Source organism: Halichoeres trimaculatus, unplaced genomic scaffold (genome assembly GCF_033239565.1).
Source record: "Halichoeres trimaculatus isolate MK-OKI-2021-1 unplaced genomic scaffold, fHalTri1.1 fHalTri1_scaffold_13, whole genome shotgun sequence".
Lineage (NCBI taxonomy): Eukaryota > Metazoa > Chordata > Actinopteri > Labriformes > Labridae > Halichoeres > Halichoeres trimaculatus.
Window position 1 is genome coordinate 15,637,458 of NW_027437191.1, and position 27,348 is coordinate 15,664,805.

The following is a 27,348-nucleotide window of genomic DNA, read 5'->3' on the forward strand; positions in this document are numbered from 1 at the left end:
ACAGATAAGTCGGCTAAACGCTCTGGCTTTTGATAAGAATTTATCGTCAAAGGCAGGACAATTTACCGAAAGCGTATGTGTATCTTGTATTTGTGTATGCCTTTATACACACTTTATATACACTACACATACATGTGTGTGTGTGTGTGTGTGTGATGTACTATTGGCCTCTTAAGGAGACAGAATTGATTAGCAGAGGCAGAAGAAGCAATCCCTCGGCTCTTTGTTTGACTGACACGCCGTCACAGGAGATGTTTCCTAACAGCATTGAGAAGAGGCAGGAAGTCCAGCTGGAATCAATTAGACAGCCAATAAGTGATGTTCGCCAATTCTCCAGCTAAGAACATATTGGAAAAGCTTCATACTAACAGAGTTGCTTTTGTCCTGTTTTTCAGATTACTCTCTTAAACCATGTAACTGCTCGTCCTACACTGGCTGGTGAAATGGTTTCATCTTAATATCAAAGTTGATGTTCTCGAGCAGTGAAATGTTATTTTTTTTATAGCCTTGGATTTGTTAATGTGATTGTTGGGTGCCAGTCTATAATCAGAAAGGAGACTTAACACATCGACAGTGTTAAGATGATTCATCAGAGGGGTGTTTTTTGCCTTAGTATTTAATCTTTCGAATTTGACATTTAAATGAATGTTTGTGCATGAAAGCCAGAGATAAATAAATCTGTCTTTCTTGATTGCAAAAGCTATAAAAGAAAAAAAACATGTCCAGGCTTGATTTTGGAAATTGTAAGAATTTTCTCTAAATATATCTGCGACTCTAACAAGGCTGTTTAAGGAGTCTGAAGGCTCGTCACCTCTAATGTGTGCGCGTACCTTTAATTGGGTTGATCTTAATTCCTCTTGAAAACACAACCAGTTCAAAGGTTCTCTCTCTCGTCTCAGTATTCGAACACTTCCTCTGCTGGACTTCCTTGAACTGATTTATAAACTCTTCGGAAAGGCGTCTCTCAGCCTGTTTGCAGAGCATCAAGCAGCCATTACAGAACGGCCTTGAGTTATTGATGGGTAGCTCAGTGAAAAGTGGCCTTGCGTTGGCAGTAGGAGAGTCAACTGTCAGTTCTTCTTTATGTATGATAGCCCTTAATCTTGTGGTGATGACTCACACACAGAGTGAGGTGTATTTGGTGTGTTTGCATGACAATAAATTCATAGAAATGGGTTTGTCTGCGTGGGAGGAAGGTTGCACTTGTTTTGTTTGATGACTGACACATAGTAGATCATTCAAAAGTCTTTAAGACAAACAAAATGCTCGTGTTTATTTGCTTTATATCTAGATATGTGTGTATGCATCCTCACCCCCTGTGAGAAGTAGAACGCTGCGATCCCCAGAGGCCAGAAACAGCAGAGCATGGAGAAGATGGCCAGGCCCAGGTGGTCTCGAGGAGGGACGACAATGAAGTTGTCCTCACTCTCGCTGTCACTGGAGCAGTCCGTCTGAAAGGGAACACAAATGCGGGTCAAAAACCGCTGACGGTAGTTTCTGTGACATCACCCATTTCTTTTGAAGCCAATGGTCAGTGGGTGCCATTGACTCAACGAAACTCTGTTGAAGTATGAGGTGAAGAGACAGGCCTCAAGCCTCTTCACAAGCAGCTGCGAGGGTCTGCCTGTCAGTCATGTCAGCCATGCCCTCACATGATGAAGAACTTGTAAGTTGGATAGCTTCAAAACTGACGATGTATAAAACATTCACACTTACACAGTGTTTGACGATGGGGAAATGAGTTTCTGCTCAGTGATTGTGAGTCTGTTCTAGGAGTGATGAAAATAGTTCAACTGCTTTACTTCTCAATGTTACTTTTTACTTACTGGAGACTGATGTGACCTCTGCCTCTGCACAACCATTGCTGCCATGTCGTACTGTAGCATTGAGCACATTATGACCTCCGCCAAGGAGGTTGTGTTTTTGGGGGAGTTTTTCTGTTTGTTTGTTTGTCTGTGAACAACATATCTCAAAAACTAACAAATGGATCTTGATGAAATTTTCAGGAAATGTTCAAAAGGGGATACGGAAGAAGTTATTTAATTTTGGAGGTGATCCTGATCACCGTCTGGATCCAGGGTTGGTTTAAAGGATTCTTTATCACTGTGAGATAGGGCTGTTTTAACCATATGTGTATATAACTTCACGATAAATGGTCGGATTGCTTTGCGAAACAATACAAGACAAGGTCACCATAATTTCTGAAGGATGTAAAACTATGATCCACACTCTACCAATATTCTGTAGGGCTGAACTATTTTGGAAAATAATCTAATTGCGATCTTTTTAGACCAATATTGCGATTGCGATTTTGCATATGATTTTTTTGGGGGGCCTCTATCTTCTGCATTGTTCACTTAACAAAAGTTTTAAGTCATTTTATAGTATGACTAACCAACAAAAGATACTGATAGCATTTAAACAAGTCTTTTTTGCATTTCTTAATTGAAAAGAAATAGGGACACTGTGAAATTTTACTGACCTCCAGTTGTCAGTAAGAGTAACAAACCATACAGAAAAAAAGAGACCAAGGGGTACGGCTCTACGATCTACTGGATGGATCTTTGTAGCCCACAGGGTTGTTTTTTTGCCAGAAAAAAAAACAGCATTTTGACTTTTGCTGGTTTTAAGGGAGAACAAATACAAGTTACTATATTCCCTCCAGGTCTGTGTACATGAAACTTTTTTTAATCTAATTGCAGCCTTTACGATTTGAAAATTGCATTCTATTACATTGCGATGTCGATTTAAAATTGATTAATTGTTCATACCAAATATTCTGGATGCTAAGATTTGGAATAGGAAATATGTACTGGGTCATCGTAATTTTCAACACTGTCAGGTAACAAATTATCGTACAAACCTGCAACTAACACCAAATTGTAGCAGACAGTCTGCTGAAAGGGAGTATAACATTAAAGTAGGACTTAAGTGTTGTGTGACAATTACATTATGCTTGGCGGAGGTCTGCGTTCTCTGAGTGCTTTTCTAGTTGTTTTTGTGCAGGAATTCTCCTGATTTGCAAGTGTCAGACATGTGAGAATTGATGAAAGTCTGAAATCCAGCTGAGCAGAGCCTCCATTGATGCTGCAGTAAAAGTAAACAGAAGCATTGTCTCAGCTGGTCATTACATCCCTTTTCTGGGATGTATTCATAAGTTTGATGATGAACAGCAGATCAGGTGGATTGAGGGTGACAAATAAAAAAGTTTTGCCTGCTCTGCACAACAATCTGTGTGCAGGTAAGAGGTGATTTCTAAGTCGACAGGGAGGAGTGAAAATCTGCAGTCAGTGAGAGGGAAAAAGACATTTGTGTAATGGGAAACAAAACACAGACGCGTCACTGCTCCCTCGTAATGTCACAGCCCGTATTCATGAACTTTTTGTGATGGCCCATTACTTTCTCATTAGTTTTGAGATATGCAGATTCCTACATTTTGGTGTCTAAACAACAGATGGCATTAAAAAAAAAAGCTACGCTCGAGAGTGCTCTTCATTTCAGATATGCAACCGTTATGAATCAAACACACCTCTTCCCTCCAGCTTTATGAAACTATTTCACGCTCTACACAACATTCCTCACATGGAACTGAAACGCCTCTCAGCAAAGAGAATAGACGCCCATACATCTGCATACTGTTTAGTGGGTTACAGGGCTCTCAGTCCTCATCCCAGGCAGAAATGATCAAATTGTAGTTAGTTTGTTATGACATTTTGCCAAATAACCTTCGAAATATATATACTTTGTACTGTCCCTTATGACAAAGCCAAGACAAAGAAAGATGTATTTTCCTTCTGAGCCTGTAATGAAAAGAAATTGCAGATTGAGGCCAGGGTTTCTATACGAGCCATTAAGCTGCATCCTTCACACATCATCCCATTTGAAGGATGATCCAGCATGAGGGAGGAACATGAAAATAAATGAAAAAAAAAATCGTGCTTCACAATACGCTGTTGTATTGAAGAAATTGAGCTTAATATTAGGATGAATACCCCCATCAGAAGCTGGAGGAATCAGTCAAAATGTCGGGACATGTGACAGCGAGAGGTTCTCAGACATCAAATAATCACATTTTGGTTTTAATCTGACAAAGGAAATGCTTTAACTGCGTATTCATTGAGCATTCTGACATCTTGCCTTCAAGTATTTCCTGCTTTTCTAAGCATTTTTGGAGGATTTATAACTCCTAATCCCTGCATTTGTCTCTGAGGTTGTGCTGTACCTAATGAATTTAGACTTTTATTTCAAGGATTACAGCATTTTCCTCTCCACCACTGTTGGATATCTTACAGAGAAAAAATAGAGCCTCTCTTTTTAGTACTGAAAGTCTTCCGGCTCAAAGGCAGCATGCCCTGATGTGCAGAACCTGGCCTCAGGCCACGAGTGGGAGCGCCAACGTCTTTGTCAGATGGAGTTGTTGGTTTTCTGAGGTTGGTGTTGTTGCTTTCAGAAGCAAAACAATGAAGCCTGACTTTTTGTTAGGCTCCTGTCTCCATTCAGTCTAGAGCTTGCAGATTCCTCTGTGTCGGCCATGTCCTCAAATCGTAGCAGCAAAGGTTGTTGGAATTATTATTTTCATTTTGATTTTTTCAGGGAATTTATTTAGTTCTTCATTGCATTGTTGGCCATATTCCTAGGGTTTATCTTCATTCTTTAAAAACAACAGATTAAGGGAGATTTAAGCTGCGTGATACCATTAAAATCTGCTATAAAGCAAAACATGTTATCGCCCATATCATTTTGTGTCTGTTGATGTTATCATTGTGTAAAGGTACAGTTAAGACATGTAACTATACAAATGGGAGGTCCTTTTGTTTGCATGGTCCTGTTTTTGTTGATTACAAATAAACATCTTTTTTGAAAAACATGTTTGCTTACATCACAGACCCTGACCAATCAGCATGTTTACATATTCAAGAATAGCAGAAAGACAACGTGCTGTTTGAACTAAACTGAAAAACATGTATCATCTGGTGACTTTATACTCACCAGCTGAAGACTAACAGCAGGTACTGAGAAGTATTCAGGCTGTCTATTAGCCTTCCCTCCTTCAAAACAGATTCTGCTTCTTTTAGGGCTGGGCGATTATGGTAAAAATAAGACTCCCGATTATTTTAAGTGATATTGAAATCACGATTAATATACACAATTATTCATTTGTTCAAAAACTTCAGTACTGATTTAAACACAACTTTAAAGAACCAGCAAGTGGCACATACAGTATGATTGATACACATAAGTCACACACACTCGCTGTGGCTGCACAAGGAACACAGAAGAGCTATGAAGCACAGGAACTTGCATACATCTACACTGTGTGGCATATTAATTGTTTTTCTTCGATTATATTGTTTTTATGGTTGTCAGATGGCAAAATTGAAATCACGATTAAAATCCGATTAATTATCCAGCCCTAGCTTCTTTATAGGTTCAGAGTTATGACAATGTGGCATAAGAGCGTTTATTCAGACCTTAACGAATCATTACAGAAGTTTTTCTCCACAAACTACCCGGTGTTCCTCATTCTTGTGCAGATGGATGGTTCCTTTTAAGAGCTCTTCCTTAAATGAACATATACAAAGATCAAAGACTAAAATTATGACTGCTTTAGAAATTAATAACTTAAGGTTTGTGTTTCTGAGATTTTGATTTGCTTTTTATCATCTATGCTCTTTTCAGTTTTTGACTTCATATTCTGTCCGTACAGGGGCTAGTCTTCCTTCTAGATGAATGCTCAATCACAATCCATAATTTAAAATGAGATTATCAGCACCACTAAGGTTATCACGAAATGCTGTTTCTCAGCTTCCCAACCACATCAAGGTGGACCGAACAGATTTATGGCACATCAAAGTCTCTATGACAACACCACACCGGCTGATAAAGTTTAGGAGTGAGAAGAGAGGTCTGTGTGAAAACGATTTCTTGAATTAATTTTGTAGCAATGGTGGACACAGGAGCCTAACTGTCAGACAGAAAAAAGACAGAAGAGCAGAAGAAAGCTAAACAGGACAGTGATCCAGCCTGAGCTAAAGACTAAAACACGGGCTAAGCTGTTAGTGATAATGTTCATTCCAACCCACAGTCAACAGTTATTCTGCAGTGGTCTGTTCAAACTTGAGAGTCTGTCAATAAAGTAAAGAGTGAGGCTACGTTAACTCTGATTGGTAGATAAATGCTGGCAGGATATAACCAGGATTCACTAGTGTTACACATTACTGACATGTGTCAGAGCACTGGGCTGTCAGTCACGCTAAATATAGCTGGCCACTAAACTACAGAGTAAACTGACAAAGTATACTTGCATGTTTCAAACAACAATGCTTTGTAATTCTTGATAAATACTTTACCTCTTTGCCTTGTATGAACAAAGAAAAATTGTTTTGAAAACAAGATCTGATATCTATTTCCAAAACAAACACACACTTTGTTAAGAGCCATATTTTCATGACCGTGTGTGTCAGACTCCAGGCCAAACAGTGTCACTGCAGTCCAGTTAAAACAGATCCTCCTCACAGCATCTTCAATTACCTTAGAGCAGTGTTTGCCAGACAGGGGTAGTGACCCCGAGGGGTTTTCACGAAACATTGAGAGGGTGTCACAAAATGCTTTCAAAAAGCAAAACAACCACCACCAACAGCAACAACAAAAACGATGTACCATTACATACTCCATCCTTTATTGGAAAAGTATAAAAAGTAAAAACAAAACTAGGGGCTCAATTTGTTTAACCTCTTACGACCCAGTGTCTATGTGGACATTACATTTCTGCCTCTCAGACCCATGACACCGTATTTTTTTAAACTTTTACCAACTAGCTTAATTTAGGGACACTGCCCACATCATCTTTTGGTGAAAACACAACATCACCCCCATTTTAGTGAAAAAAACAAACAATGTATTTAAGTACAATAACAACACTAACAAACAACTAATAGAGAACTCATTACACAATCAATCAAACTTTCCGTACAGAGACCAAGTTTAGTTATAATACTTATGAGGTCTTACTTATCCCAAATAGCAAGGTGAATTAAAAAATGCACATCAGACAAAAGCTCTTGAGAGGATAAAACCATGCACACAGAAAATGTTGTCACTATAAGACCCCCAAGCTGACAAAACAAGGATAAGAATGATGTTGGTTGTAGCAGATCGTACAAATATTGCCTATTTTTTTTTCTAATCAGCTAAATTAAGTATCAGAGGCTGCTTTTCTTTGTTTAAGTTATTTTTTTGATTGGTCTATTAGCATATTTCCACAGCAGGGAGTTGCTATTTGGGGGTCATGGGCTAAAGCGTTTCTAATTGTGTGCATTTGGAAATCTTTTTATCACTGACAAATGAAGGAAAAGTACATATATGTAAGCACTGCCACAGAATTTCTAAGGGTTAGTATGAATACAGTTTTTGAATAAACATACACCGAATAGACTGCTCTTAAGAAACAGTTATTTATTTTTCACATTTCGAGCAGTCTTATTCCAGTGAGTCTGCACAACAGTGTTTTCTTTCTATTAAAAGTTAAATGGGTGTTGGGAATACATTTGCTGTGAAGGGTGAGGCAGTTTTCATTTAGTTTTAATAACATTCAGCCTTATAGTCATACTGCCTGATGGATGGTGGGGATTAGTGGGTGGGTGGTAGAAATGTGTGGGGGCTCTTCCCACTAATTATAGGAGCAACACTGGATTCATATAATCCTAAAATAGAGCCCTGGATGACAAAACAAGCTTATTAAAATCCAAAAGTGTTGGAGCAAGCAAAACCTTCCCAAATTATGTCTGATACCTCTGAGTTGTCAGGCTCTATAATGAATGTGTTAAGCGCTGTGGACACCGGGCTCTGTCATGATGATCGATATATTCTCATTCTCTTCATAATGTGATGCTGAGAGGAGAAAAGGGTCATAACACATGAGCATAATGCATGCTACATTCTGCATAATGTCATTCTGCCTTCATGGCTTGAAGCAAGTACTGTGGTGCAATCTCTGCAGAGCCAGGCCTGCTCAGCTTCGTGCCTCCCAGCTCACTGACAATATCTGCACAGCCTCCTGGCTGTTTGGAGAATGGAAACACACATCATCCTCAGCATCAACCAGGGTTTCTGTTGGATCGGCTTTGGTTGCCCAAGAATAAGGAAGAGAGACTATATAGGGGAAAAAGAGGAAGGCAGGCTAAAATAATGCCGGCTGAAGCTGGAGCAGACTTGCTTGATGCTTCTTGTATATGCGGATCACAGAGGGTGATTAATCAAACCCTTAAAATAGCCACTGAGATCTAAAAAGGAAAACAGGCCACAAATTCCTCTGAAAAGCTGCACGAGCTAACACATTTTTAGACTGCAATCAAATCAATCCAAGATGAGCTTTAGTATTTCTTCAAAAATGTAAAAACCTTCAACCTCTACAAACTACAAGCTGCAGCCCAAAAACCCACTCAATCACTGACAAGCAGGGTTTGATTTAAAGTAAACACAGGTTTGTTTACATTTTTTATCTGACTTTTAATGAGCATGTGTCTGTTTGTGTGCTCGTGCACATGTCGTTGTTGCCCCTCCGCTTTACTAGAAACACCTAATGACTATGCATGCTGGTGCTGCTAGCAGAGCAGATATGTCTTGTGGGGCGTAAATCCTGTCAACATGAGGCAACAGGCTGACAGGTAATGAAGAACTAATGGATGGTTTCAGCACTCCGCCATGACAGCAGAACCAAGAGGAGGGCTCTTGTAATTTATTTGTTGCCAAACTGCCTTTGCAACACACAGGAAATGTGACCCTGTCCACTTATTTTAACCCCTGCTGTCCGTCCCCTGTGGAGTTTCATCTTTGTACCTTTAATTTATTTCATTTTGTGCTGATCATGTCAAGTGAATGTCTTAACACAAGATACAAATGACAGGCGATTCTTTGAAGGTGGTGTCATGACAAATATGAATATTGATGCATTTGAAATATCATCCTGAGTAACAACTGTCATAGCTTGTGACATTAATTAGATTTTCTAAAATATAAGATAAAATTCCCAAAAGGTGGGGCTAAATACTGATCATGTTGGTGATTTCCCAATAAAATAAAGTGTAAACACATGAACACTGAATTCACAGTGAATGCAAAAAAAATCTAGTTGACCTAACTTGAATGGTACAAATCTCAACTTAGAGCACATTTCTGATTTCTTGTATCCAGACTTTTTTTTCTTACTAGTGAAAGATGTTTTTGTAGCTTCTAACATTCACTCTTGTTTTTTGTCTCCCTTCAAAAGGAAAAAAATATGCTTGAGTTCTGTGTCCTTGAGGAAGCAAATCAAAACCAAGCAGTCACATTCCCTCTTTTTGGCGTTCTTTTATTTGTTTTTGAATGCAGATAATGTGCTTCAACTTCCTGACTAAAGATGCTTTGGATCTCAATGGAAGAACCAAAACATGTGCTTGTCTTAAGCAGACATAAAAACAATACTAATAAGCCCATAAGAATAAAATGAGTTGGTATGCTGTAAAGAATTTTAATTTTCGATCTTGTATGCTTACATGAATTTACAAGAGAGTGAAATTAAAGTGCAAAGAAAACACAAATTAGAAGACACTGACCACTCTCAATCAAATATAGTCACTATAGAAATGACTGTTCATTTAGCCAAACCCAACAGACATTATTATACAAATTAATTGCTTTGTATAGCGATGAGACTAAGGTGAAGTACACTGAGGGGTCTGGATGTAGACAGAAACTACTTCACAACCAAAGGGAATTCAATTACTTGGCTGAATGCATAAGCAAAGTTAATGAGTGAATGCCATAAAAGATGCAATACAGCACAAAAGGACATTTTCAGCACATTTATGGTCCTGCCTGTAATATAGTAATGGGAAACCACAAAAAGTATATGTGATGTTATGATTGCTTTTGCACCAGGGCCACACGTTCATGAGAAAACATGCAAATGGAAAATGGAACAGGCAGAAGTCATTAGGATGTGTGCCCTCGTAATGGTCCCCTCTCATTTAATTAGATTTCTACAAAAGACGGTGCATGTTCGCTTTGCATAGGAGTCATCTGCGGGTCATCTGGCCTTTCTGTCTGTCGCCAAGCAGTTCTAGCAGAGACAACATTCAGTCGCACCCTCTGCATCCTAATGCAGCATCAGTGAAACATACACTCGGTGTGTATCCGTGCTCCAGATGGTTGTGTTCAGTTAAAGGAGCCCGTGTCCCCAGATGTGGCTATGCTGTAGTGAGAAGAGTTTTTAATTGAACAGGCAGCATAATGAAGAGCTACCAAAGAGGGCAGGTGAAAAAAACCACATGCTTTTAATAATACTGTTAATGAGACCATGTGGTGTACACAGAGCCTGGGGTTAGTCGCCCTGAGAGGTCTTACACTCAGGCACCTCCGAGGGACCCTTAGACACGCTGTGTGTGATCACAATGCTAAGAGTCTTGTCAGAAGGCAGTCCTCTCACACATGTATAACTGTCATTGGGGAGGGACTGAAGTACCTGAGGGGAATTAATGAACAAAATATTTGTTATGGTTTTTTCTTTCTCTTGCCCCAGTGGCCTCTTGTTGACAGGTGTGCAATTTAGCACCATGTAATGAGGCTACAGCATGTGAACACTAAACACCAAGCTTAGTATTCACACTGAGCTTTGTGGAAACAGGTGGAAACAGACAAAGGAAAGCCTGCTGTGTGCCAAAGCAATTTGAAGAGAAGAGAAGAAAAGAAAACTAATTTAATATGTTTCAGTTTCTTTTTTTCCCCCATCACAACACTTTTACTGATACCGAGACTCAGGAATCTGCTGCTAACAGTTGGGTACTGATGAAAGAAATTATCATTGAAAAAAAATGATTTAAAATGTGCACTACCATACCTGTGTAAATGTGAAATGACTGCTGTCATCTTTAGAGGCGCTCTGAAGGAACGTCAACCTAAAAAAAGTCCCTCTAGCAAATTACATAGCATTAGCGGTAGCTCAGGTGACATCCTCACTTCATGCAGTGGTCAGTATGAAGCTTCGTTTTTTTGTAGACTGTATACATTTCCAAAGCTTACCCCCAAGCTCTGAAACATGTTATGGTTTAACAAAAATGCTGATGTCAAGCTAGCTTTAACTAACACAACATTGCCAGCTAGCAGTTTGCTAACACAAGACCTTTTTAGCTCTCAACCAAAATTGCTTTGGAGGCAGCCAAATTAAAAAAAATATATATGTATTTGTCTTCTTGAAAAACTCAGTGAAAGAGAGCCTGACAAAAAGAAAGACAACAGGTATAAGCCTGTGCCTTTTGCTGTATCAATCACTGATAATACAATTTAATTATATAATGATTTTAAAATAACCTGTAACAGTTATCTGAAGCTAGCATTACTCTATGGAACTGGTCGATGCACTCATGTGCACACACTGTTCTGTTTGAGTCATACAAATGAGCTTGACATTAAAGCATCATGCTACACAATATCCCCAGTAATATATACTGTATATGATAACAGATCACAGGTTTCTGCCAACAACTTCCCTCTCTGCTGATGTGATGGACTGACTCAGTGATTAGCTGCTAATGTTACGGAATATGGGCTGGATTTTTGGACATTTGGAAAGAAAGGCAAAAAAGGCTAAGCATCTATTGGCTCGTGTGTTTATGAATGGGCAGGACTGCCTAAAGATGGAGCAGCCATGATAACATGTTATGCTAATTTAAACCTTTACAATGATGGATGACATACTGCACAGACAAGCAGACAATGTGTTGAGTTTCTCTTTGCTTGTCATGTGTAAACTGACACAAAGTGATGAGGAGCGCAGGTGTTCAGTGAATGAGTAAAGGGGATGAGCGAGGCAGTGTTTAGACCACAAAATAGATTACATCTCACTGGTAACTTCAGACTCGCGGATAAGGTTTGGACCACTAACAGCACATGCTGGGTAGGTGTCCAGTCAGTTGTATCTTCAGAGTATTTTATCCACTGTGTTACCTTGACCAACACCTTCTCTATATTAAAACAAGATCCTCTCTGCCTGGGACTGCAGCTGCATGGACTCCAGGAATGAGCATCTATTATTTAGAGGGTCTTAGATTGTGTGTCCTGTGTGCATGGCGGTTAAATGCAGAATATGTTGAGTCTTCTTTACATATTCATAAGCAGTAAGAAGGTGACCTTCTGGACTAAATGGGAGTGAATATGAGGGAAAAGCTCTGAGGTACCAACGCTGCAAAAGAACTGTATCTGTCTTCTGTTTGTTTTTGAATATAAAATCTTAATCCACCTTAATTCAAAAGACTGCTAGACAATTACAATGTGTCTGCCCCCCAGAACAGCTCAGACTAGTAACATATAATGATCTCAAAAGGGGGGACAGTACTCAAGACACATTACTTGAACATCTTTATTATTTGTATCTTGATACACTGAGCTCAGACAGGAGGAAAACTGCCGAAGTTTGGCTGAGGGACATTCCTTTTTTTCGCTTTTGCACCTTTATTTACAAAAAAAAAAAAAAGAAAAAAAAAAAAAAGAAATAGTCATTGAATTTTTTAATTACTTATTTAAAGATGCTATTAGGAGGATCTGTTTTAATTTGACTTCCCCTGCCACCTTCTGGCCTGGAGTCTCACACTCACTGTCTGAAATGACTTTTAGAGAGGTGTGTTTGTTTTGAAATTAAAAGGAGATCAGATCAAAACAAATTGTCTTTGATCAAGACAACTTTTTATTGGATACGCACAGAGTCAAGGTATTTCTCAGTACAGTTTCGTAGCACTACAGGTTGAGCAAACAAGCCAACATTGCAGTAGCCAATTATATATAGTGCTATTGGCACCCCAGTGCTCAGACTTATCTTTAGGCTAACATGACAACAAGCTAACAGTGTCTGTTTTTTTTTTGTGTGGTTTAGTAGCCATTTACATTTAGCGCAGCTCACAGCTCAGTGCTCTGAGACATGTCCATAATGTGTAACTTTAGTAAACCCTGGTTAGCTTTGTCCTGCCAGTAACCTACCAAGCAGAGCTAACGTAACCTCACGCTTCATTTTATTGATAGACTCTCAAGTTTAAACAGACCACTGCAGAATAACTGCTGACTGTAGGTTGGAATGGACATTATCACAAACAGTTTAGCTCCCGTGTTAGCCTTTAGCTCTGGCTGTATCACTTTCCTGTTTAGCTTTCTTCTGCTCTTCTGTCCTTTTTCTGTCTGACGGTAAGGCTCCACCATCACTACAAAATTTATTAGAAAGAAAAGAAAACATCACAGATCTCTCTTCTAACTATCAAGCTTCGTCAGCCAGTGTGGCGTTGTCATAGAGACTTAAATGTGTCGTAAATCAATCCGGGACGCTAAGAAGTAGCATTTTGAAATGACCTGTAGCCTGTAATATTGATACTGATAATCTTATTTTAAAGTGTGGCTGATATCCAGAGGGGAGACTTTTTCAAGATCATTTAGATACTCCTCACAGCCCCTTTAAACATGTGGCCTGTATTTGATTCTTCACTTCAGCCATTACTGAAAGGCTATTTGGCATTCAACTTAATATTTCAGGTGTACAACTTTAACGAACGCTATGAGGACGGAAGACATATTTCACATTTTCTTACATGTCTTAAATACTGAATAAGTAGTGTAGTAATTTTTCTGACACCTCCTGCTTACAATCCAAAAAAGTCTGAAGGATCATGAAGCCCCGCTTTCATGGTCTGTATTCATACTGAAAAACAAGCTAAAGCAAACTTGTTCCCTTCTGTTCTTAATATACTGAATAAGTGGCAAACCTAAATGGTGAAGATAGAGTTTCTCTGCTTTTAAAAATGTCATATTTTAACTGATGTGAAAAAGGTTAGTGCATCTTTTAATGACAACCATTCCAGGGTTTTATTGAATCCTCAGTGTTTTTGGAATTAGAGCAGCATTTAAAGAATTCTCATCTCTCAATCTAGGGACCAGTTAGAAAATGCGACACATGCTAAGCTTGAGCGAGAGAAGGTTGCACCTATACCAACTCAATTTTTCTATATTGGACCATGAATAAAAGCTTAACAGTACAAATGGTGCTGCTTGATGATGAAACACCATTGTTTCCATCAGCCCTAAGATAATGATGCCTGAACATATTTCACCTAAACCCAGCTGAGCTAAACATGCCACAGTCTAATTGAGACTAATGTTCAGTGGATTCAGGTACACAGTTCTCAGCTTTGTAAAAGACGGTGGAATTATTCCACAGTGAATGCTAAAGTCTGAGACGAGGTGAACACTTGAGGTAAGCATAAATGAGGGAGAGCCCATCTAACAATTTTCCAGTTTAATGTATGTAGTTGTAATCAGCTGAGCTGTCAGCTGATGGGGCTGGTGGAAAGTTGAATGATGACAAAAATTAACATTTGTGATTTTGCGTCATTAGCTGTTAACTGAAACGTCCAGTTTTATGTGATGTCACAACAGGCAGATAATAATCAACTGCCTTAAATCCCTTAGCATCAAATAGCTATTACCGGAACTATTCAATCAGCTAAATGATCTTATAATCAATATTTTTACCCATGTGTTTGTTTCTCAAGCTGGTAACCAGGTAATGAGCAGGATAATGTTTGGGTAGTAGGTGGTTGAGCACAGTAGAATCTTGGCGTTAGCGTCTTGACCTTCTGCAAACCATACATTATTTACCTACTCGGAAACACCTTTACCTGTTTTAGATGTTGGATCTGGATTGCAGTTTTGTCCAACCAGTTCTGGAACTGCTCCTTCTCTCTAGCTGTCTATTATTGACAATTCTTTCACTCAAATAACGAGTTACTTCAAGTAGAGATGCATGCTTAGACTTCAGACTCTTGAACACCAGATCACTGAGAACTGAAATTCCAGCTGCCTGTGTGCTTCCTCCCACTCACAGGGGGATGGGGAGACAGAAGGAGAGTGTAGACAGCCAATCAACCCTGTATCAATCACTATAATTGTGACAGAAATCCCTCACCAGTCTCTACCTGGGAACTTTGCCAAATGTGGAGCACGGTTAAAGAGCTGCTGCTGCTGTTTAAAGCAAGATCTCTGCAGAGGTGGGCGGATAATTTTACCCTAAACCATTCTGCTGCATGTTCACAGTACGGCGTGTGCTAAACCGTCTGAATGTGATAACTGTAAATCAGGAAGTAATCAGACATGGACCCTCAACTGTTTCAAGCTACTTGGGACTTTGACAATGGAAAAAGACTTAGCCGTTTGAATCTGTGAAATCTTATGTAAGGCTTTTAGACTGAAGGGTACAGAGAGGGTGATACATGATGATAATACAACGGAAAGATGATGCAGTGTGAGCCTTATTATAAACCTCAGTGAAAAAAACACACCATGTGATTACTAAGGAAACTGTATCTAAAGTTTAGCTCCTTGGACAGATGAAAGTTACCTGCCTTCAAAAACTGTTCTCCAAAATTTTTAGGACAAAAGATTTTAATACAAAGGTAACTCAGGTTTTTTAAGTGGGGTTGAGAGAGGAACTTATCAATATTAATTTTATACCCATAGGGGGTTGTGGCAATCGACCTCTGCTGGCAGGGGCAACTCCATTGCATAATTGACCTCATAAAAACTAATATCAGTGTGACTGTTCTAGAGGTGGTTCCTCATCAAAGAAACCAGGCTGACCAGAATCTTCTGTGGTTGATACACCTAGTTTTGACAAGTTCTAAATACAACCGCACTTCAGAAAAAAAGAAAAAAAAAAAACTACTATCTCTCCTCAGTGAGACCACTTGACGTGACAGAGCTCAGTTGCCTCATGTACAGAGGCCTCAGCCCTCAAGTTAGCCATGTCATTCTTCTCTCTCTTCCCTGCTTCTGACTCTCCCCATCATATCCCTTATTAAAGACATGGAAAGCATCTAAAAAAAAACAACAACAAAAGAAATTAATAAAAAAAAGCAAAAAAAAACGAACAAAACAACTCCAAACAAAAAAAAAGTAAGGCAGTCACAGGCAAAGATAGATTTTAAAGCCTTTCTGTGTGAAAAACATGCTCATCAGATTAATTGGTAATTCTAAACTACCCGTAGATGTGAATGTGTGCATGAAAGGTTGTCTGTCTGTGTGTCAACCCTATGATTGACTGACAACCAGTCCAGGGTGTACCCCTCCTCTCGCCCACAGACAGGTTGGATAGGCTCCAGCCACCTGCAGCCAACTCTGAACAGAATAAGCATAAGAAGATGAAGAGTCCTAGGTAAAAAATGCTGTTGTTCCTCAAACTGCACCAAAACTGATGAATCATTAATGCATTACTTTGTCTGGATTTAAAGCCAAGGCCCCTCAGGTCTGTTCCTCCACATATTGAATTTAAACTTCAAGATTAACTTGAAAACATATATTTGCCTCTTTAAGATGCACGTTGACAATTTTTGCCTTCTAGATGATGTTAAAGTACAGAAATATACCAAAAAAATACAAATAAAACGGTTACATCCCAATGACAGTAATCTCTCTGATTCTTTTATGGGATCAGGGGTGAAGGATAATAGGCCAGTGTAATCTTACCTTTATAAGTCTGCACATTTTATTCAACAATTTATGGTTATATCCGTGGACAGTGAGTTCAGGATGCGATTTCCATAACTGACACAGTTGCAGCAAACCGCTGAAAAAATATCCTCAGCAAAGCCAGGAGGAGCAGGCTCTAAATCCTTTGGACAGACTCGCTTAATGCTGAATAGAAGTGATCCAAGACCCCCGTTTGTCATTTACTGTCTAATGAGAAATGGGATACCCCTGAAGGATTTCATGGGAATATATGACAGAGGCTTGTATTGGGTGCTGGACCCTTCTGAGAGGAGCAGTATGTGTGCAGTGAACTGCAGCATGACTACATTTTACATTTAATGAAGACATGAGTACTCACGTCTCCTCAGATTTAGTGGGAATAGATAACCTCTCCTATAAACCTGGTCGAAGCTGCAGCCGAGGTGAGGCAGAGGGCAGTTATGAATATACTTATTTTAAAACTGCTGCTGTTATTGATTTTACACCCACGACCAGTGGCTAAACACTACAACCCATGTGCTGAAAGACGAGGAGAGGCCATTTTTTTAATATGTGCACAGGGACAGCAGTACCACATGTTCCAGTTATTATCTAAGGATAAAATATTCTGAAAAATGCGGATTTCATGCATCTGAAGATGGTGTAACAGATGGCAGACAAATAGAAATTACAGTTTGTATCCCCAGTTCAAGAGCTTTTTTCACGCTGCTACTTTAAGGGATTATATGCATGAATGAGCGATTGAAGATATCCATGACAACATCAGCTAAGGAGTATCTTCCGCTTTAATATTTGGGATTTTATGATAGCCAAATATATCTTTTCCCATAATATTATTATTATTATTTTTTTTTTTTTGGGGGGGGGGGTTCTTCACTTCAATAATCCAGAAAAATTGAGGAGGGGGACATTTTTAGTTAAGTTAAGCTAAAACTGTATTTTTCACAATGCAAAAGCATTAAATGAAGACAAACGTACTGTTTTCCCGGTTGGCAGCCCAACATAACCTGGCAGCCGGCACAGTGACTTTTTGGAGCTTTAAGAATTAACTCTGGGTTGTTTCAATTGCACGTATTTGTTCAGTAATCTAACCGAAAGCTTGGTTAAAATAAACAATATACGCACAAAACAACGGTTGATCCAAATCTATGTTCATTTTGAACATATTTCATAAAGACGTGAAGCACGGACAGCAAGTCCATGCTGCGGAACACAGACAACTGCCTTGTGCTTTGGAGCACAGACAGTCCATTCACAGCATGAGTGGTACGGACACCCTATGATTACCGTGTGATGTGTCCTACAGCAGGGTCTCATATCCATTGTGTTCCCTCCCCACTCACAGTTACAAAAGTTGTCCCAACAAAAATTACTCTGCTAAAACCATTGTCTTAAAATGTAAAGGAGTAGTTTTTGAGGTTTGGTTGCAAAGAATAGTGTATTGAATATTGAATTGAAAAGGTGCTGATATGTGTGAGTGCTCCGCGCATGGAGCCTGGTGTTGTGTCAGGATGGTGGAGCACGTCTGTTGACGTGATAAGGTGATGTTTGAATCACAAACAAACATGGTGCTGGGTCAACTGATGTATGTTGGGTTGAGAGACTTTAACTTGGAGGTTGAGTTGCACTAAAATAACCCAAATCTAATATAAATAACCCATCATGGGTTAAACATTTAATAACGCAGCAGTTGGGTTGATGAAATAAGACAGCTGTTTTTAGTGCATACATTTTGATGAAATATGATAATACCATGGATAGACAAAGCACTCATTATATCCATATTTCCACTTTAAATGTTGTTACAGCCAACAGTCTCTGTCAATGTACAGACTTTTAGTCTGTTTTTAGGCAACACGCTCAAACACGCATTCAAGACCATCCCTTTGTGCTCACCGACTCTGAGACACCATGTGTCTTCTTGGCTGCTTGATGGCAATTTTGTTTAACTGTAACTCTGCCTCCATTGTTGGTAAGTTATCCTGTTATTTTGCTACTTCCTAACCTTTAACCTCCATCTTCAGTCTGTCTGCCTCTGGTGATAATGGCTGGCCTCTTTTATGAAGGGCCTACTCTCTTCACAGTAAAAGTGATGTCTTCCATTGCTGTGAATGAATATTCTTTGTCGCCAGATCAAGCAGAATATCCATCTCAAGGATTACAACTTCAATGAGTGAATGAACAGAGGTGTGTCAAAAATTTTTTTTTTTTAAAAAGTGTTTGCAAACTCAGACAAAGCAGGAGGATAGACCCGAACAAATCCAAGGCAGATCGATCCCTGCTGGCTTATTATCCTCAATGGGCCAAAACTCTGAGGCATCCACGAGAATTCACAAGGACAAATGTTTTGTCAAACCTTCCTCTGCCATTTTAGTCTTAGTGGAACTCTCCTCTGCTGTTTGATGCACTAACTTTGTCAGGTGTGTCCACAAATAGGAAGAAACCTGACACCGCCTGTCAATCACAGACCGTCAGGTCCACAGTGACAGGCAGGTAGTAACAGCATGCTGTCTCTCCTCTCCTCCTGTTTTGTTTCTGTTGCTATAAAAAGACGGCAGACATCTACGGGTCATTTGCAAAAAAGTTCCCTGTCAGCACTGAGGCACAAAACAGAAAAATGGCTTCATTTATTCTTTATCCACCTCTGGGAGACAAACAAACTACAGCTCTATCACTCTTACTCCCCATGATCACATATACACATATATACTCACTCCCATTACAGTTACAGATAGTCCTATGATTTTGTTGTAGAATGAAATAAAGCAGTCATTTACCAAAGCTGTTAACATCTGTAATTTGGGCACTCCTGCACTGACAGCATCGATGAAATCACTCTTTCATGCCTGAGAAATTCTCTGAAAGCATAAATATAAAACCAGGTCTGCCTCTCTTGGGTGATTTGCAGAGTTGGCTTTCAAAATTAGTGATTACAGCAGGCAACAGTGTGTCATCCATACCCTGGGGTGTATGAGGTGAGGATAAAACGCTCAAAAAGAGAGAGGCATCCCTCAGATCTAGCTTTGTAAGTGTGGGAATAATCTCACCTGCTGCTGAGGACTAAGGCCCAGAGGAGGGGGCAGAGACTGAGGGGGGTCCACTTGGCAGACCTCCAGTGCTCACTGTACACTTGTTAAAGCTGGAGCTGATAAGAAGAGACCACATTTTCTGAGTTGTCCGACACAGAGGGCTGTAACAGTGGAAGTGTTGAATGTTGTGTTGGGTTTGTAAAAAGTGTTTGCTGTAATCTTACAAATCAAAGCAAAGAGCACTGATATGACCCTGCAGCTGAAAGGGATGCTGTGCCTTGTGTCAGGGCACTTCAGCAGGGCTGGAACAAACCATTGTAAACCCTTTTTATTACTTTCTCTGAGTTTTAGCTGTTTCTGATCCTTTGCTCCAAAACTTCAATGCTAGATGACTGTAGGGATGTCTGGGAAAGATTAAAAAGCACAGTTCTTACAAAGATAGACAAACAAATAATTGAAAGAGAATAAAAGAAATCCATCAAAGGGAAACTGCTTTTTTCTGTTGTAAAAAACAGTTACATTTGCATAAACTCTTTCATTTACTCACAAAGCTTTAGAATAAAAGGTTTGATGCTTGAATTAAATGCAGAAATCTCCCTGAGCTGTTGCAACACTTTAAAGAAAGAAAATTACAGCTCTGCTTGGTGATTGTCCCTCTACTCCCCAGACTTCCTTTGTAAATTAAATCATGCATTTGTGAGCCAATCTGTTCAAAAATAAAATATGTACTTAATTATGTGACATATTTACATGTATGTGTAATGAGTTACATAAATCTCAGCTCTCAGATTAGTGGAGAAGAAAAGCAAAATGAGTGCATCTTGTTACCGCCTGGCGTTAATGACCTTTTATAAATTGGTGAGGATTTTAAGCTTATTATTTAATTCCAGTGTTGTTCAGAGCAGCTGGTGAGTGATGGCGTTCGTCCATTACAAGCTGTACCTCTAAAAAACCTTCTGTCACTTTCCAAAGCCAAGTCTAACAGAGGCCGTGTCAACAAATAATAACTCTGATTACTTTAATCGGTCAGGACCAGTTTAGTTAATGTTCCATGATGAGTGTTTTTGCTCTATAAACCTTTAAGAGCTATTTTGGTTTTGATAGTCTCAATTAAAGCTTTGTTTGTGTCATGGACTGTATTCAAAACCACCCACTTTACAAGCACTAAGAAATTATTTTTGGCCATAGTATAGTTTGTAACCAAGCTAAAAGTACACTTGACCTCTCCTGATTTTTCACTGGTCGAAAAAAAAAAAATTCTCAGTATGCAGACCTGACTCCCCAGCGTTTCCCACAATGCACAGCACTTTTTTCTACACTTACTATGTTGAAATGTAAACCAGAGTTGTCAGAATAACTCTAGTGTTAAACAGTCTGAGACATTTGCAGGAAAGGAATGCAAAAGAAACACTAATGAATTATGTTACTTACAGTTACAGAGGTGATATTCATATCATATGTGGATACCAAAGGGCAACATTGGGTTAAGAAAAATGAAGCCTGTGCCTAAGTGCAAAAAGTTGCTGGTCATGGAGAATCCGCTTGAGGCTGGCTGCAGAAAGACTGGAAACCACGTACACATCAAGGAAAAAAACTGACACTTACAGTTTTGAAAAACAGATTTACAGCCTGGTTAAAAAAAAACTACTTAGGTCTAAAGGGCTAATTTGATATCGGTGCTCGCTGTACAGGGGGTAATTTTTTTTCCAACTCAGCATTTTCAAAGATATTAGTGTTGTCTGATTGTCGGAGATACAGCTAAGCTCACGTGGTCCACGGCGCTTTATAGCCGTTACAAAGGAAGCTCAAAGCCTATGTCATACCCAATATGGCCCCCACCAACCATCGGCTTCATTACTCTGCACCAGGACAATCTCCATATTTTATAGTCTAAGGTGGGTTAACCATCGGCAAAACTGTTCACTTCAACTTTCCAAAAACAAAAACCAGCAAAGCCTGGCCCAGCATACAGAAAACAATATTGAATACAGCCATAGACTGTGAAAACCATGGGCACATGTAATCTCTTGACTAGTTCTTTTTCTGGAGTTTTAATGCCAGTCGATGATGGTCACTATTTTTGAAGTGCTGACCACAATACAAAACAATAAAACATACACTGTGTATAAAGACTAAATGAGCTCTTAAAACTTAAACTGTTATTTGAGTCTGGCTCCACATGCTTAATTTTGCTACAAAGTTTGTAATTTTGACATGGGACAGTATGGCAACCTTCCGTCTGAGAATATGAGACAATGCTGAAGTGCTAAAATCTGCTGTTTCTCAAGTGTCCACTTTAGGCTGGCTCTGGAAGTACTGGAAGTCACATACACACCAAGCCAAAAAAAGCTGTTTTCAAAGCAGAAATTAACCTATTTACAGCCTGGTTCAAAAAATGTCTCCTGTCTGAACTGCTAGCTTTACTATCAGCACACACTGCACAGGGGGGTGATTTTTTTTTTCTGACTTGGTGGTTCAGAGAATTTTAAGATTGCGAAGCTCGCCCAATCAGAGGCACAGGTCACGTGACAGACAGGGCCTCTATAGCTGTACACAAAGCCCATGCCACTTCCAATTTGACCACAATAGCCAATGTGCTTCACTTTCTGTTTCAGAAACAGACAGGTGACGTTGTAGACTGCATCCATGTTTTATACAGTCTATGGTATAGCCATTGACTTTTAGAGCCAGCCTCAAGTGGACACTCAAGGAACTGCAGTTTTCAGTTTTTGCCCTTGTGCTTTAGCATTAAGTTTCAACACCACAGCTTGTCTCTTAGTTTATGTTCAACTTTTTGGAGCAGTCACAACTTTTTTTTCATCTAGCTAAAAAGTGCAAATTAAATCTCAATCTGTTATGCATTAGCATTTGCTGTACCACTCCACGCAGTAGGATTTTGATGATTATGGATTAGACATCAAATAAGATTCAGTTGAGCAACTGGATCAGTGAGAAATAAAATTATTGGAGACACGGATAGTTTTCTTGCAGCAGAGTTTTGTGCTGAATCAGTCAAAAAAAGATTACACCTTACTGATTCCTTTATTAAATCAATACAAGTCATTATGGAGGAGCTGCATGCAAAGAGAAACACAGAGGGATTTAAAAACATGGAGATGTGAAGTGTGAAAAAGGAGCGGCAGCTCAATCTGTTGGCTGTCCCTAGAGGCCTGGGTAGAGCAAAACATGTAGCTAACTGTCAGCTAGATTTTTTTTCAATCGATATATCCAATTACAGCTAAACTGAACTGGAAAACTTTGAGAATAAAGACTAAAACTGAGAGCATTGGTTACACTAGCAATGTATATGTTTCATAATATAAGTGTGAGTACAATACTGCGAATAATGCAGTAATGCACGTATCATCAGTTCTGTTTTCAACTGTCTGTGCCCTCTGCATCCTTTTCTGCTGCATTTCATTCTTCACCTGAGCAGTAACAGATAGTCAGCTATGCCAGATTACTCAAATGTGACCCTTTTACCTTTCTGTTACCACAAAAAATCAGCAGACATCCCATTTCCTCTTAAAAGGTTGAACTTGATGTGAAAGTTTTTGCAGATTCACATTGATCAGTTGCGCAAGTCTGCTGGTGGTGGTGATGGTTACGTAACTGATTTCAGTGACATTAAGGCTAGTGAGCTCATTCACTCAGTTGTCACAGGAAAAATCTGTAACATATGTAAAATTCTTGGCACTCAGTCATTTATTTAACTGCTTTATGGCTGCAAGAGGCTGCGTTACAAAACCATCAAAACCAAAATACTTGAAAATGCTGCTCTCTCATGTCTCACTGCCCTGAAGCTGAAAGAGCTTTATAATGTAACACCAAGCCACCTACAAGTCCTACAGTACCCACTATCAAAATAAAACATGAGACATCACGCTGTGCAACAGAGTGTTTCTCTTCTCTGTTCTAGGAAAAAGAGAGACACTTTTGGGACAGAGTTTCCTAAAATTTCTTTCTCAAACAACACTGACAACACGGCACTGCTGTGTAGCTGTAAAGAACTGAACAGTTTAGATTAAACCAGAAAATAGCCTGTCATGTTTCTGTCTTTTGTCACACTCCAAAGCCAGTCCTCCTATGAGAAAACCTCTGCTACATGAACCTCTTCTCCTTTTTTTCTGTGTCTCTCTGTAACAGAGAGAAAAGAGATTGAAGAACAACAGAAAGTCGTATTTTAGTACTGCACTCAAATAACTACAGTGCTGAACAAGTGAAGACTGTGAAAACACAAAGTGACTCTAACCTAAAGACATACTGACAGATTTATGTGAACCAGCTTGGGCTAAGTCCACAAAAAACTCAGTCAAACCTGAGAACCTCTGGGAAGATGTGAGAAAATCATACTACTATTTTAATCACTCATAAATTAAAGATTCAGTCTTTATTTTTTTCCTTTCCAAATTTTTTGTGAAAAATATTCCCTCTTTTTAGGAGTCATAGAAACTCAAGAAATCTGATACCATACTGTTCCTGCTGGTTTATGTTATGAGAAGAAGTTTTTGAATATTTCATCTTCACATCAAATATTTCCTTTAACCACACTCATGTGAAAAGCCCCCAGCTTTGCAGCTCTATTAGATCCTTAGTTACAGTTGTGCATTAAACATTTAGAGAAACAATAAAACTAAAAGCTAAAAATTAACATAAATGACACTTGGCACATGGCTACGAAGGGAAAAAAAGTGTCAGAGTACTAAATTCAGTCTGAGAAAAACAAAACGTGTCCCTACTTTTGGGATGTCTGAGTTTAAGTCGGTTTTTATTGAGCTACAAGAGTGGGCCTTAAAACGTACCCTGAGGAACTTTGACGACCAGAAGTGCTACCGGGCAAAAATTTCACTTGTGAGTTCTTGTCCAGCACATTGGAAACACAATTCACCTTCTTACTACAAGTTTTATGTGACTAAAATGTTCCAAAAGTTGGGCACAGTAATATGGAAGGAAAGATATTTTGCAGAATTAAAGTTGACCTCATCAGTCACCTTAAACACACTCTGAGGATTTTTTTTTAAACTGGTTATGAAACAGAATAAAGAAAGCAAATCAAAGTATCAAGATTTGCTATTTTTTATAGCTATTACTTTTCTTTTTTTGTTTTTCACAGCAAACATTAACAACAAGTGATTTTTTTTTTATCAATGTAATGCAGATAATGCAGGAAAACTTACAGATTAACAGGACATGACCAAGAGGGAGAAAAGCGTTACCTTTGAGCTCATGGGGTATCAAAATTGACAACTAAAAAAAAAAAAAAAAAAGAAAGAAGAAAATTGCCTCACAGGATTGTAAGTTGTGATAAGGCAATTTGTCATTTTTTTCCTCTAAGATACACACACAATAAATTCAAAGAATTACAGCTATTTTTGTACATGAAAACTCTACAGGGGAACCCCCAGGCTTATTTACGTTGAAAGGAAAAAAACCCAACAACATTTTGCCCGTACTGGTGATGTGAAACTCCTTAAGGTAGAATTTTCAAAAAGCAGGAGTCGACACTCAAAGATGGATTGTTACGTGTCTTTGGTTATGTAATGAAAACATTTTTTGGAGTGCACTCTTTTCATGTACAGAGCAGCTGTGGAGGAAAAGCTTTCTTCTTTGAGGTTTTTGCATTGTGTCACACTACGAGCACTGTGGTGCACTTTGTGGTCTCAATGGTCTGCTGCTGGGAGGCTCTATAATGAGTCCCGCTGTGTATTTTCTTCTTTACATGTCAAAACTGGCCGTTAGGTCTGATGAATAGCTTTTTATGAACAGGAAGCATGTGGGAAAATTGGAGACAGTATGGTAATCTGCACACTTAACCTTTGAACAGCTAACAGGAGCTCTAAGTTGGTGCAGTAAACTGTTCCCAGCTCATCTGATGTTATTTTTCAAGAGAAAAGAGACACACACTGATTTCTTTCTGACTGAAGCAAATGCAGAACCATGTCTCTTTCTTTATTCATTATGTGAAGATGCATTCCTGCCGAGAACCCCAAAGCTATACGTACCCATGTCACGTTGCATTTTCGCTGCTACATGTTTATCACAGAAATCCTGGTTAATTCCAGAGGACTCCCGGGTGTGTGGTTGTCAGTCCATTAGGTCCTGCAGGACACTGGTCGAACTCAACACCCTATTCCGCCTGCCCAATCCCCCTAAATCCTCGGGAGTGCTTTGTGCTATTGGTTGTGCCAGTTGAGAGTGAAAATACTGTGGCTAATGCTGTGGTGCTGCAGCACCTAATATCCCCAGCTGAGGCCGGCATGGGTGGTTTATTATTATCTAACCACTGAATTTTAGAGTCAGGAATTGAGGCCAAGGTCGTGGATTGAATGGGATTTGTGGTCAGTAAAATGTCAGTCTGATCCAGGCATAGGGCCAGAACATGTGACCGTACATGTGTGCAAACAAACACAGGATGCAGGAAACTTATCTATATGCATGAAACTCAAAACGCATTCACCATCAGTCATTTGGATTATGTGCATCTGTGCACAACTAGACTCACCAGTGTTACCTTTATAAATGACAGTCTATGCTTTATATGCAATAAAAATGTCTTCTGACACAAGAAAAACACCTTATGTACTTGTTCTTAGTAGCTAAACTAAAAAAATAAATCGAGTAGGTTTCTGTGTAGATTATAATCCCCCATGGTTCATGCAATGCTCAAAATGTCGGTGCAAGCGTATAACTCAGTCACTAACTGAATAACTGTCTTTCACAGCTGATCTTATCAGCCTCAAACGCCAACTCTCCTGTTCCCTTCCTTTGATCTACTGATGTGTTTACCCTCTTACCTCATACTCCACGTACTCCTCCTCCTCCACTTCATAGGAAACTGTTTGGATCTTGACATGCTCGCCGTCTTCCAGCAGCTTTGCCTGGGGATCCTCCGTTCCAGGCGTGTCTGCCCCTGCTGTGTTGGACGCCTCCTTTGCCTTTTTCTCTGTGAAGGTGGTCTCGCAGCATTCGCTTTTGTATTCCTTAGCCTTGATGCTGCCGCTATCCTCCTTGTACAGGATGAAGTTAGGCCGGTAGAACGCCTCCACCGCCAGATGGAGCGAGGTGGCGTCCAAAAGCTGCTGGGATTTTATCTTCCCATTGGTGTTACAGCTACCTCCACTCACTACGTTGCCATTGCTCACTTTTCCTACTCCTCCTCCTTCACCTCCACCTCCACCTCCTCCTCCTCCACCTCCACCACCAGCAAAGTAGTTAATGATGTTCTCCTGGTACTGATTGTTGGGGAAGTCGCCCCCATAACCATTTATCATGTGTTTACTGTTTTTGTCCAGCAGCGGGTTCTGGAGCTCACTGAGATTCTCCATAACAACGTGGGTCAGACACTGAGTGGTTGGAGTTTCTCAGTGATGTTAGTGGGTCAGCTGGGAGAGTAGCGGATGGAATACGAACAGATGTTCTTCTCAAAGTTGTGAGCTGATGTCAGTGAGAGTGTTAATGGCATTCAGCAGTCAGCAGCTCTCTGAGATCTGGAGAGGAGGAAGCAACAGAAAGAGAGTTTTCAGAATCAATATAAGAACTGGAGGAAAATATTTCTTGACATACTCCGGCAGGTAACACTTCACACAACACATGCTCACATAAGATCAAAGTTTAGCTGACGTCCTGAGGCAGCGACAACTTCTATAGTGTCTTGCCTGTCAGGAGCTACACGCTGATGATTCAATTAAGTTCAGTTTGCGTTCTTACGCTAGATACCTAGGGTAACACACACACACACACACACACACACACACACACACACACACACACACACACACAC

The 27,348-nt window shown here is 39.6% G+C and overlaps 1 protein-coding gene and 1 long non-coding RNA gene across 2 annotated transcripts in view; one reads left to right on the forward strand and one right to left on the reverse strand.

Annotated features, from left to right (window-relative positions):
- LOC141801526 (uncharacterized) overlaps positions 1 to 27,348 on the forward strand; it is a 92,933-nt gene that overhangs the window by 56,178 nt on the left and 9,407 nt on the right. The window lies entirely within an intron of this gene.
- syndig1l (synapse differentiation inducing 1-like) overlaps positions 1 to 27,348 on the reverse strand; it is a 50,682-nt gene that overhangs the window by 12,330 nt on the left and 11,004 nt on the right. Inside the window, exons 2-3 of the mRNA XM_074684575.1 lie at positions 26,363 to 27,055; positions 1,314 to 1,451 (exon numbers count right to left, since the gene is read on the reverse strand). Coding sequence (XP_074540676.1) covers positions 1,314 to 1,451; positions 26,363 to 26,893 — 669 coding nt within the window. The 5' untranslated portion in view covers positions 26,894 to 27,055. The remainder of the gene's footprint in view (positions 1 to 1,313; positions 1,452 to 26,362; positions 27,056 to 27,348) is intronic.